Below are 13,643 nucleotides of genomic sequence, written 5' to 3' on the forward strand. Positions count from 1 at the left end.
TTTTTGTGCACTGTTTGAATAAAATAAGTTAAAATTAGTTAAGTAAAGGATCATTTTTTGGTTTAAGAAAGTCAAAAGTGTTTATACACAGCATAAAAGTCCAAATATTGCATTATTTCGATTTACAGTCTAAAAGGATAGTTGTTGGGTTTATTAATAAGTGATTATGATGTTTTTAAATTAGTTGTAATGTCTGCCTCTATAATTATTATATAATTATTATGCAATCTCCTTTCTCTTCTATGCTCTTCTCACTTCTATATATACAGTACTAATTAAGTTGTATTTGAATTTCTTACATACCCAATATTACATAATTATATAGATGGCCTTAGTGTTCAAGGTCCGAAGGTCAGAACCCCAACTGGTGGCTCCGGCTAAGCCAACACCCAAAGAGATCAAATTACTTTCTGACATAGACGACCAAGAAGCCCTTCGTTTTCATGTTTCTGTTATACAATTTTACAAGTATGATCCATCCATGAAGGGAATAGACCCCGCCAAAGTCATCAAACAAGCACTCGCTAAAACTCTCGTCTTTTACTATCCTTTTGCTGGCAGGCTCAGGGAGCTACCCGGAACACAGCGTAAGCTTGCGGTGGACTGCACCGCCGAGGGGGTCCTCTTCATCGAAGCCGACGCAGATGTCACCTTGAAGGACTTTGGGGATGCTCTTCAACCCCCCTTTCCTTGCTTGGAAGATCTTATTTTCGATGTTCCTGGCTCCAGTGGCCTCCTTAACTCTCCCTTGATTCTTATCCAAGTCACTCGCCTTGCTTGTGGTGGCTTCATATTCGCTCTCCGTTTGAACCACACCATGAGCGACGGTGCGGGTTTGGTTCAATTCATGACCGCATTGGGGGAGATAGCGCGGGGTGTCACGGGCTCACCTTTTCAGGCAGCGGAACACCCGTGCGGCACCTTGACTTCTCTAAGCCAAGGTCAGCCTTCCAACCATCCGAGTAACAATGGGCTCATTTTCCGCGCGACCGTGTGCCTCGGGCACACTCCCGTCTCTCGAACAACTCCCGCCGAGTCATGCTCGCAAGCATCCATGAGTGCATTCATGTACCGAGACTCTCTAGTCAAGATACTCGCACTGTCCATAGGTTCCCACCATGGTCAGACAAATGCCAACACTGACGCTCACCTTGTCACTCGAGACCAAGGTAGCATGTGTGGCGAGATGCCAACACCACGCCAACGTGCCAACGCCTCTATCATGCCCCATTCGATACTGTCCGAATAGTCTCCCTCGTCGCCCAAGGACTCCCATACGTCCATGGACCAATCCTCAAGGCGCCATGCCTCCACGCATGTTGGCAGGCCCTCAAGACAAGCCACCAAACCAGTTGCATACATTAGACCTTTGCCCCTTTCCAACATGGTGTATCCGTCCCATGCGCGTATGCAAACTAGTCCACGAATGACTACCCGTGTCATCTCGTGTTGAGACTCGTGGCCTAGGCGCACCACGACGTCTCTTGGAGGATCTAGGCCACGTCTCGTGCAAGCGGCATACCGGCAAGCCAAGGGAAACGTACCATTGAACCTCTGGCGGCATTCTTCGACGCACTACCGGGTCGGCCCGATAATGTCCATGAGTACTCCAACTCATGGAGACATATGAGTCCCCTCGTGGTCCTCATATGCCCGCCCTACTAGTCCCCACTGGCTAGTAGTAGCTCACTTAGCACCAAGGTGCAAGGGGTGGTGGAGAGCTGACACCAGAGTACCCCCTTAAAGAGCATTCTGAGCTTTTAGCCTTCTACCAGGAACATAGATGATTTTTGCTCTGTAGACATATGGGAAGCACCATATACCAAATCACCTAGTTTCGCCAAACCGATTGCACCATTCTATTTGTAGACCCAAATAAATGGTGAATACCAAGTCCCGTCCCGATCCGGACAATATTGAAGATATTTACGAAAATGCCACTGCATACAAACTAAGCATCAGCATGCCACCTGCATGCACCACAACATGCGCCACCACTTGGCCAACTTGTGGGCATCACTTAGCTTGTAACGTGCCATCATAGACTGCACGTAACATTCTCCCCCACTTCAACATGTCGATGCCCTCATCGACGGACCGCAGGCAAATCTCCCTGATCTCGACTCCTAAGCTTACCCCAAGCTTCTCCCGAATCCTAAGTCTGCACTTGTCCCCCTACCTCCGTAGAACCACCCTCTTGGTGATGATCTCGCACGCCCACTCTTGGACTTGATCAAAGACCCTGTGCCACTGTCGCTATTCAGATCCACCCATGGAGTAGTGCGTCTGCACTAGAATACTTCCCCCCTACATGAACTCCTCCGAGTCCATCACAGCGTCCCTCCAGTCAACCAAGTAGCCCTTGCAACACTGACCCTGAAGCTACCACATCCTCTGATTGTAGCTCACTCGCCAATCGTCCAATGCATACTCCTTTTGACAAGGACAAAGTATGGTGCACCCCTCGGGGTGAGGTTCGCAAACCAACCGTTCCCAACGGCACCTACAAAACGCGCTTCCACTGAAGCCAAGTCCCTCTGGACAAGTCCCTTCGGAAACTACACACGCCAACTCTATGGCGCACCATCCTCCTGATGGCAATCGAGCAAGACACTCTCATCGCAGGATAAAGTTTGGTGCGTCCCACCTGGACGAGGCTCGCAAGCCAACTGCACCCAATGCAGCACCAAGTGCACTCTTGCACCCAATTTCTTCGCGAAGTTGACAACATTGGCCCTCCGGCCCAACCGCATACCCACGGCTTCATGCAAAGGTCCCACTGACCCATTGCACACTCGCTCCTCTGAGCTCCTGCTTGTGTCGGCTCCCAAAACTGTGTCACAAGTTTGTATCCCCAAAATCAACCCTGCATCCTCTGATGACTCGCTAACTTTCGACAAACTTGCTGACACCCAGTCTTACTCTTAAGACTTGAAGTCTTCCCAATCCGCTATCTCCCATCGGCATATGTTCTCTGAACCATTCGGCTTACAGTGTCCCATACAACACCAGTGTTCCCATAAACACAAAACATGCCCATAACATGCCGCAAACTAGCTCAGTCTTGATCTCAGTCTACGCCCTTGCATATTGTCTATCTGCAGCTTGCAGCAATCATGCAAGTCTTCACCCTGAACAACCAATCTGTTGCAGTGTTTCCCTCTGGATTCACACACCAAAACTGAACAAGTACCCTGATTCTTCAAACACATGAATTAGTGGGCTCCCCCACTTCAACTTGGGAAACAACTTCTCTCTTAGAGGAATATCCCTCAAGATATAGCTCGCAAGCTAACCGCATACTCGCATACGGTTCCTCCACTCCACATTTCACTTTGATGAAGATGTTGAACTAATGCCTCGATCATTCTGACTCTTCGCCCCTCGACATTTCAATGTTGCCTTAGTATTGTAGTCCTGCTGACTTTCACCCTAGGCCAACATTGCCATGATGTTATCTTAGTACCTGAGTCAAGCAGACTTTCACCCTAGATAACTGGCTCTGCCTGTGTCCTGAGTCTTCTTGACTTTACATCCTGAACAACAATCAATCTCCATGATACTCATCTCGATGCTTGTAATGAATAACTAGTCTTGTTGAGTGAACCGTGAAGGTCTCTCCCCCACTTCATCTGTTGGCGTCCTCGACAACATGCCCACACGCAAATGCCTGACCGCCCCAACTCTTCATGCACACCATGTCATCTAAAAGTGCATCCCGCAGGATGTGACTCTCGAGTCAACTATCTCATATAGCACCCCTGTCGATTTCCACATGCATGCAATGTCCGCTCAACCATCTAACTGATTCACACTTGCATCGCGCCCTACTGGCGCCCACGGTGCCTCTATTCCACAACTCCGCATCTCTATCGATGTCTTTGTGTGACTTACGCCCTCTGGCAATTTAACAAGCCCCCACATTCCACTCAACTGCCTCGGCGCTTCCATATGGATCAAATAAAACTCGCATGCGAACACCTCCAAGTACAACCATCCTCTGACGATAGCGGCCTCTGCCTGCCTTGGTCTCCATGTGCGTCCCTCTCGACACACAATGTAGCAACTGAAGCATTCCATGTCTATCCCAATTAGACCCATCTCAGTTATCAACTCTCGACCTCTGTCATGACTAACAAGGATTTGACGGTCCCTGCACTACTTCCACACTCCTGCCAGCAAGCTTCCTTTTCAACAAAAGCGCCTCCTGCGGCTTACAATGTCACTCAGGCAAACTTGGCCTAGTGTACCAAGCATACAGCATGGACTATCCCCTCAACCTTGTCCTATGCCAACGAGTTTCAAACATTCTGTTGCGCCTCTCTACAGTCTCACGTGGTAGTTGTCTTTCTAGCATCTCTGAACTTGACTCGAAGCAACCATCAACGTCTCCTCTCTAGGATGTCCAGTATTCCCATGAAGAAAAGCAACCCAGTCTTAACTCCATCTCAGCCTACTGATCCTCTTTAAAAGACTAATTGGCTCAACGACGTCTTGTTCCAACATTCGGACCATCTCGATCCGTCCACCCGCCTACATCCTCTCTAGGATAGGCCAACCAGGTTCACCTCCCACTGAGATGAACTTGGCTCTGATACCAACTGTCACGGGCTCACCTTTTCAGGCAGCGGAACACCCGTGCGGCACCTTGACTTCTCTAAGCCAAGGTCAGCCTTCCAACCATCCGAGTAACAATGGGCTCATTTTCCGCGCGACCGTGTGCCTCGGGCACACTCCCGTCTCTCGAACAACTCCCGCCGAGTCATGCTCGCAAGCATCCATGAGTGCATTCATGTACCGAGACTCTCTAGTCAAGATACTCGCACTGTCCATAGGTTCCCACCATGGTCAGACAAATCCCAACACTGACGCTCACCTTGTCACTCGAGACCAAGGTAGCATGTGTGGCGAGATGCCAACACCACGCCAACGTGCCAACGCCTCTATCATGCCCCATTCGATACTGTCCGAATAGTCTCCCTCGTCGCCCAAGGACTCCCATACGTCCATGGACCAATCCTCAAGGCGCCATGCCTCCACGCATGTTGGCAGGCCCTCAAGACAAGCCACCAAACCAGTTGCATACATTAGACCTTTGCCCCTTTCCAACATGGTGTATCCGTCCCATGCGCGTATGCAAACTAGTCCACGAATGACTACCCGTGTCATCTCGTGTTGAGACTCGTGGCCTAGGCGCACCACGACGTCTCTTGGAGGATCTAGGCCACGTCTCGTGCAAGCGGCATACCGGCAAGCCAAGGGAAACGTACCATTGAACCTCTGGCGGCATTCTTCGACGCACTACCGGGTCGGCCCGATAATGTCCATGAGTACTCCAACTCATGGAGACATATGAGTCCCCTCGTGGTCCTCATATGCCCGCCCTACTAGTCCCCACTGGCTAGTAGTAGCTCACTTAGCACCAAGGTGCAAGGGGTGGTGGAGAGCTGACACCAGAGTACCCCCTTAAAGAGCATTCTGAGCTTTTAGCCTTCTACCAGGAACATAGATGATTTTTGCTCTGTAGACATATGGGAAGCACCATATACCAAATCACCTAGTTTCGCCAAACCGATTGCACCATTCTATTTGTAGACCCAAATAAATGGTGAATACCAAGTCCCGTCCCGATCCGGACAATATTGAAGATATTTACGAAAATGCCACTGCATACAAACTAAGCATCAGCATGCCACCTGCATGCACCACAACATGCGCCACCACTTGGCCAACTTGTGGGCATCACTTAGCTTGTAACGTGCCATCATAGACTGCACGTAACACGGGGCGCTGACTCCCCCTCTATTCTGCCGGTGTGGCAGAGGGAGCTCCTGAATGCCAGGAACCCACCTCGTGTCACCTGCGAACACCGCGAGTATGACCAAGTACCTGACACCAAGGGTACCATCATATCCTTGGATGACATGTCTCACCGTTCTTTCTTTTTCGGACCCACAGAGTTGGCGGCCTTGAGGAAGTTAGTTCCTCCTCAGTTCCACAAGCCTTCCACCTTCGAGCTGTTGTCTGCGTGCTTGTGGAAATGCCGCACAGCAGCTTTGAAGATGGAGGCAGAAGAAGAGGTGCGCATAATCTGCATAGTGAACGGGCGGTCAAAGTTTAACCCTCCTCTGCCTCAGGGGTACTACGGTAACGGGATCGTGTTCCCTGTGGCGGTGACAACTGCGGGGAAGCTTTGCGAGAATCCAATTGGGTATGCATTGGAGCTTGTGAAGAGGGCGAAGGATTCGGTGACAGAGGAGTATATGAGGTCTGTGGCGGATCTGTTGGTGAGCAAGGGAAGACCTCACTTTAGTGTGGTGAGATCGTACCTTGTGTCAGACTTGACACATGCAGGGTTTGGGGATGTGGACGTAGGGTGGGGGAAGGCTGTGTTTGGTGGGACTGCCAATGGTACTGCTGGAGCTATGCCAGGGGTGGTCAGTGACCTCATTCCTTTTAAGAACATGGCGAGGGGTGAGCAAGGGATTGTGGTCCCTCTTCTCTTGCCTACCCAGGCCATGGACATATTTATCACTGAGTTGGATTCCTTGTTGAAACCCAAAGCCCCACTCATCAAAACTACTCCCCTCATTCCTTCATCTCTATGAGTACTGGTATTTACTACTCTTTGTGTATGTATCATCATGATTAATAGTCTTTCAAATTCAATTAAGTGGCACAATAATTAGTGAATTGACTTTCAAAGGTATACAAAATTCAATAATATACATGGCTTAACTTATTAAGCATTTTATTTTGAAATTTGTATTTCTCAATTAAGAAACATATATATATTTTCATTCTTTCTTTTAGCCTAAAAAGATATGGTTACATGGTTTGGGTCTTTACAACTTGTGGGCTACTAAATAATACATTTTCTTTTGCTGGTTTGAGAACTTTGTTATCAGTTAGGTATGCATGTACATGTCCTATTATGTATCTTTAATACATACATCTTTACCAATGCTATATGATTATTTAATGCTTAATCACACCCTGAAACAAGTAGTAAGGTAGAGTATTTTCAACCATGCTCTTTAAACATATTCTTTAGTTAAAATAAGGAGTGAAACTTAAAAAATAAGCTCCAAGCATATAAAAAATGATTCTTTATAACAGAAAATTAATGGATAGGGAGCTCTGTCAATGTAGAGAGCTAATTTTTTTGATAATATTTTTTAATAATATTTTAATCAAAAATATTATTACTTTTTTATTATTTTATAATGTTAATTTATATTTGACAAATTCAAATTATAAATATTAATATAATCAAATATGGAGTAAAGTAAGGAGCAGCAACAACAATAAAAATGATTATTTATTTTAGCTTTTTAACTATTTTAGTTAAAAGAATAAAAAATACCATTAAAGCTCTTATCCATTTGCAAGTTTGTTTTGTAAAAGTCAAAGAAAGTACCAAACTTTCTTTTATATAAAAAATAGAAGAAAGTTATTGACTCTATTGACTCTAAAGAAGCCATGGATATGTATGTTATTAAAAATCTGCATGAATCATAGAAAATTAGTTAGTCAAAAATCCAATCCAATGTATACTCCATACATTCGAAACTAGTATACTTTACTAATGTCTTAGAATAAAAATAACACTTACTCTAAGTGTAAGTATACTTCATCGCTGATTATCACATCAGTGTAAATCCAAAACACTGATGAGCAGGGACTTAATCTTTTGAATCATATAATCACAATCACATTCCACTGTGTTGACAATACTGTAATTGTGAATAAATATATGTTCTGGACTTAATTGATTTTGTGTATATATTGAATATATATATTAAACCATAAGCATGTAAAATACATGTTAACATAAACCACTTCAAAACTCTTAAATTGATAACTAATCAGATTGTAATGAGTTTTATTTAGGGCACAAAACCCAACAGGTCCGATGGTCACCTGATGCTACTTTTGTATGTACAAAAACATAAAACAGAAAAAAAATGGTAGCAGATCTGGTCTAATGGGTGGTCCGATGGTATAAATGGGGGTGATATAAATGAGGGTATTTTAGGGATATCATAGAAATTGTCATATCCTACAAATATTAGTTATTATTTGTTTAGGAAATTTTTTTTAACCAAATGTAAGCATGAAAAATCAAATTTTCCTAAAATAATGACTTATTTTTTTTAGAAAAAAAAAATACTCAATCGATTATTGGACAAAATTTGATAAATAATTATTATTTTTTATTATCATCAATTATTCTTTTTTCGGTTTTCCATTCTCATGGTTGCCAAAAATCATAAAATTAATGTAGTATAAATTAATAATTAGTTAGGCATAATAATTATTATATGAAGTAAATTTATTACCGTTTAAGAAAATTTATAGGGCTCGTTTGGAACGCCGTATTAGGTCGTATTGTATTGTATTGTATTATATTGAATTGTATTTTATGTAATATTTTTATGTAAAACTATACGTGGTATTAACTTTTATGGACACCTAAATATATAATATTTTAGTATAAATTAAAGTTTAACATAGTATTATATAAAAATATGATATATAATCCAATTCAATATAATACAATACAATACAATACGACCTAATACGGCGTTCCAAATGAGCTCTTAATTTTTCAATTAGTGTTAGTTTTATTATAAAATGAACACATTTATTTGGATGTTATGATTAAAAACTAAAATATAAACTATGTAATTATACTATTCAAAAAATGTGTGATAATTATTTATTTAGAGAAAAAATATTCAATAACTATAAAAATGATAAGCAACTGAGTATAAATACTTATATATTATAAAGTTTTACATTTAAAAAATTGCAATTTTATCAAAATAAATAATTATTAATATTGTCATACTAGTTTAACAATGAAGAATAACATTGTTAATTACAATAATATTACTATTATTTTATTTTATTTTTTGTTAATTAGGTCATAATATAATATTATGTTAATGTCTGCCACTATAACTATTTTATAATTTTTTTGTTTAAAACATCAATAATTTAAGTAAAAGCGCATGTGTGAGTGTGAAGTAGGGGTGGGCATCATCCAATCCAATCCAATTGAACCGAACCGATCCAATCCAATCCAATTACAAAAAGTTGGATATCCAATTACAATTGGATTGGATTGGATGCTAAAAGTTGGATTCTAATTGGATTGGATCGGTTATTGGATGTCAATCTCAAAATCCAATTAAAAACCGATCCAATCCAATTACATTTATATATTATTAAAAAATTATTTATATAATAAAAAATATTGAAAAATATAATAAATATTTATTAGATTTTTATTAGATTTTTTTTGTATGTTGAATTTGTAACACTTGATATTTTAGTGTATTTATTTTCATGATGTTTTGTTCTATTTTATTACTTAGAAATGTTGTTGTTTTAATTATTTAAAACTTTTAACTACAATACACTTGTAAGAATAGTATGTTTATGAAGTATTAAACTTAAATAAAAAGTACTTACAAAAAAAAAAAAACTTAAATAAAAAGTGATACTTAGTTTTTTACATATTTTTCTTTATATTTTTAAGCTAAATATTGAAATTTAGGTGTGTAATTGGATATCCAATTAAAAAACCGATCCAAACCAATTAGTAATTGGATTGGATTGGATTGGATTTTTAAGTCTAATTGGATTGGATCGGATGATGATTTTTCAAATCCAATTACTAATTGGATTGGATCGGATGAGGAAAAAAAGGTTGGATTGGATCGGATGCCCACCCCTAGTGTGAAGTGTGAACTGTGAAGGTGGTGGCTAATATATAGAAAAAGACTTGAATTTGAATGGTTAACTTGATTAAGTCCTCTCCACTAGTGCTTCGAAACAACGCCTTATTTTATTCCCTATCTTATTAATGGATATATATTAGTCGTCTGATGTTTTTGAGAAATGGAACATGGGTATTGTGCTTGATATGAAGAGAAGATGTATTGATGGTCGTGGCAACTTATATGCCATCAAAGTAGATTTCAAATGCCCTTTATATTTTTGTATCTATGTAGTCTGTGTGTAAAATATATATAATTATTTTCTCTATAAATACTATCATTATATTACTTTCTTAGTAGTTTTTTACTCAATCGGTGAGGTTTTTTATCTCATTATATTTTTTTTTCCATTATTTTTATTTGTTTTTATATTTTTTATTGATTTAACGATGAAATCAAACGTCTTAATGTCAGAAAGAAACACTGTCAAGCGGTGACTGAGTCAGTAGGATGATGGTGGTCTTGGGGTCGTTATCGGTAGCCTGAGATGGTTGTGCTTGTAATTAGAATTTAGTAATGGTGGTGCATCTAATGTGCAAGATGGCCCATTACCATTAAAGGTGGTGAAGGTAGATTGAGGTTTTTTTTTTTGTGAAATTTATTTAATTTTTTCCTTCGTAAATGAAATTTTAAATTGTACATATTTTATATGTCATTCAATATTAATTTCTTATTTTCAAATAATCAATAAGTTTTAATAATTTAATTCTTTAATTGCTTGCTATTAATTAGTTTTTTTTTTATAAAAATGAGTTTCTTCTTATTATTTTTATTTTCTTAATTATTTTAAATATTTATTATTATCATTTATTTTTTAAAATATAATATTTATAGTAGATTTTCCTTTATTGTGTCAACTTTAAAATTTAAGTTGATTCAATCAAATACATACGTTCACAATTTAACAATAACAATAAAGAATAACATTGTTAATTACAATAATTTTTACTATTTTTTTTTTATTTTTTTTGTTTAAGTCATAATAACATTATATGTTAATGTCTGCCACTATAACTATTATATAATTTTTTTTAAAAAAATCATCAATAATTTAAGTAAAAGTGCATGTGTGAGGTGTGAACTGTGAAGGTGGTGGCTAATATTAATATAGAAAAAGACTTGAATTTGAATGGTTGACTTTCTTGGAAACAACACCTTATTTTATTCCCTATGTATATTTTATATATATATACAACTAAGGCTAAATAGTATATTAAAACTGGCAACCGGATAGTTTTAAGTATTTTTTTGTGCACAAGTTCAAAAAAAAAAGTATTTTCTTCTGCACTGTTTGAATAAAATAAGTTAAAATTAGTAAAGTAAAGGATCATTTTTTTGGTTGAAGAGAGTCAAAAGTGTTTATACACAGCATAAAAGTCCAAATATTGCATTATTTCGATTTACAGTCTAAAATGATAGTTGTTGGGTTTATTAATAAGTGATTATGATGTTTTTAAATTAGTTTTATATTAAAAAAAACTCTTACATTAACATCATGTTTAGTAGTTACTGACATCTGTTATTCATCAATATAATATCTATAGAGTAGGATATAATATTATGTTAATGTCTGCCACTATAATTATTATATAATTATTATGCAATCTCCTCTCTCTTCTATGCTCTTCTCACTTCTGTATATACATATACATAGTTTAAGAGTACTAATTAAGTTGTATTTGAATTTCTTACATACCCAATATTACATAATTATAAATGGCCTTAGTGTTCAAGGTCCGAAGGTCAGAACCCCAACTAGTGGCTCCGGCTAAGCCAACACCCAAAGAGATCAAATTACTTTCTGACATAGACGACCAAGAAGCCCTTCGCTTTCATATTCCTGTTATACAATTTTACAAGTATGATCCATCCATGAAGGGAATAGACCCCGCCAAAGTCATCACACAAGCACTCGCTAAAACTCTCGTCTTTTACTATCCTTTTGCTGGCAGACTCAGGGAGCTACCCGGAACACAGCGTAAGCTTGCGGTGGACTGCACCGCCGAGGGGGTCCTCTTCATCGAAGCCGACGCAGATGTCACCTTGAAGGACTTTGGGGATGCTCTTCAACCCCCCTTTCCTTGCTTGGAAGATCTTATTTTCGATGTTCCTGGCTCCAGTGGCCTCCTTAACTCTCCCTTGATTCTTATCCAAGTCACTCGCCTTGCTTGTGGTGGCTTCATATTCGCTCTCCGTTTGAACCACACCATGAGCGACGGTGCGGGTTTGGTTCAATTCATGACCGCGTTGGGGGAGATAGCGCGGGGCGCTGACTCCCCCTCTATTCTACCGGTGTGGCAGAGGGAGCTCCTGAATGCCAGGAACCCACCTCGTGTCACCTGCGAACACCGCGAGTATGACCAAGTACCTGACACCAAGGGTACCATCATATCCTTGGATGACATGTCTCACCGTTCTTTCTTTTTCGGACCCACAGAGTTGGCGGCCTTGAGGAAGTTAGTTCCTCCTCAGTTCCATAAGATTTCCACCTTCGAGCTGTTGTCTGCGTGCTTGTGGAAATGCCGCACAGTAGCTTTGAAGATGGAGGCAGAAGAAGAGGTGCGCATAATCTGCATAGTGAACGGGCGGTCAAAGTTTAACCCTCCTCTGCCTCAGGGGTACTACGGTAACGGGATCGTGTTCCCTGTGGCGGTGACAACTGCGGGGAAGCTTTGCGAGAATCCAATTGGGTATGCATTGGAGCTTGTGAAGAGGGCGAAGGATTCGGTGACAGAGGAGTATATGAGGTCTGTGGCGGATCTGATGGTGAGCAAGGGAAGACCTCACTTTAGTGTGGTGAGATCGTACCTTGTGTCAGACTTGACACATGCAGGGTTTGGGGATGTGGACGTAGGGTGGGGGAAGGCTGTGTTTGGTGGGACTGCCAATGGTGCTGCTGGAGCTATTCCAGGGGTGGCCAGTGTCCTCATTCCTTTTAAGAACATGGCGAGGGGTGAGCAAGGGATTGTGGTCCCTCTTCTCTTGCCTACCCAGGCCATGGACATATTTATTACTGAGTTGGATTCCTTGTTGAAACCCAAAGCCCCACTCATCAAAACTACTCACCGCATTCCTTCATCTCTATGAGTACTGGTATTTACTAGTCTTTGTGTATGTATCATCATGATAATTAAGTCTTTCAAATTCAATTAAGTGGCACAATAATTAGTGAATTGGCTTTCAAAGCTATACAAAATCCAATAATATATATGGCTTAATTTATTAAGCATTTTATTTTGAAATTTGTATTTCTCAATTAAGAAACATATATATATTTTCATTCTTTCTTTTAGCCTAAAAAGATAGGGAAATTTACACAGTTTACTGTGTTTTTCGATTTTCTTTCTTTTATACTGTTACACGCTCAAAATAACTTTTATACTGTTTTTTTTTTTTTTTCGAAATTAACTTTTATACTGTCTTTTTTTTTTTTGGCTGCCAACAATTTTATGTTATTGTTTTTTTTTTTTTTATTGATAGGGACATGGGCTCAATTATTTATTTAATTTTTTATTTTAATGGATGTAAAAGTTATTATTTATTATTTTTAATATTTAATAATTATTATTTTTTGAGATAATTTAATAATTATTATTTTGATGAAAAGGTTGATGGGATGTGTCATAAAAGTGACATGTTTTACTTTTTCTTTTATTTAAATAAATTTAAAAATCACACCCCATGTCTCAATCTTTTTTTTTATTTAAATAGATTTAAAAATCTCACTCCCATTTCTCACTATTCATCTTCTTCATCATCTTTATCTTCTAGCTTTTCACATAAATTTCACCCCCATGTTCTAATATTCATCTTCTTCTTCAAGTTTTTTTTTTCATCTTTACCGTTGTTTTAGTA

The 13,643-nt window shown here is 39.6% G+C and overlaps 2 protein-coding genes across 2 annotated transcripts; both read left to right on the top strand.

The window, feature by feature from the left end:
• Positions 1 to 202: 202 nt before the first annotated feature.
• LOC115725665 (benzyl alcohol O-benzoyltransferase-like) lies at positions 203 to 6,890 on the top strand. The gene is made up of 2 exons (XM_061117132.1): positions 203 to 865; positions 5,778 to 6,890. Exons 1-2 carry the CDS (start codon positions 326 to 328, stop codon positions 6,606 to 6,608), a joined length of 1,371 nt encoding a protein of 456 aa, XP_060973115.1. The 5' UTR covers positions 203 to 325; the 3' UTR covers positions 6,609 to 6,890.
• Positions 6,891 to 11,345: 4,455 nt separating this feature from the next.
• Positions 11,346 to 13,080, top strand: LOC115725666 (benzyl alcohol O-benzoyltransferase). The gene has a single exon (XM_030655251.2). The coding sequence runs from the start codon at positions 11,505 to 11,507 to the stop codon at positions 12,873 to 12,875; it is 1,371 nt and encodes a 456-aa protein (XP_030511111.1). The 5' UTR covers positions 11,346 to 11,504; the 3' UTR covers positions 12,876 to 13,080.
• Positions 13,081 to 13,643: the final 563 nt, after the last annotated feature.

Source organism: Cannabis sativa, chromosome 6, assembly GCF_029168945.1.
Source record: "Cannabis sativa cultivar Pink pepper isolate KNU-18-1 chromosome 6, ASM2916894v1, whole genome shotgun sequence".
Taxonomy (NCBI): domain Eukaryota; kingdom Viridiplantae; phylum Streptophyta; class Magnoliopsida; order Rosales; family Cannabaceae; genus Cannabis; species Cannabis sativa.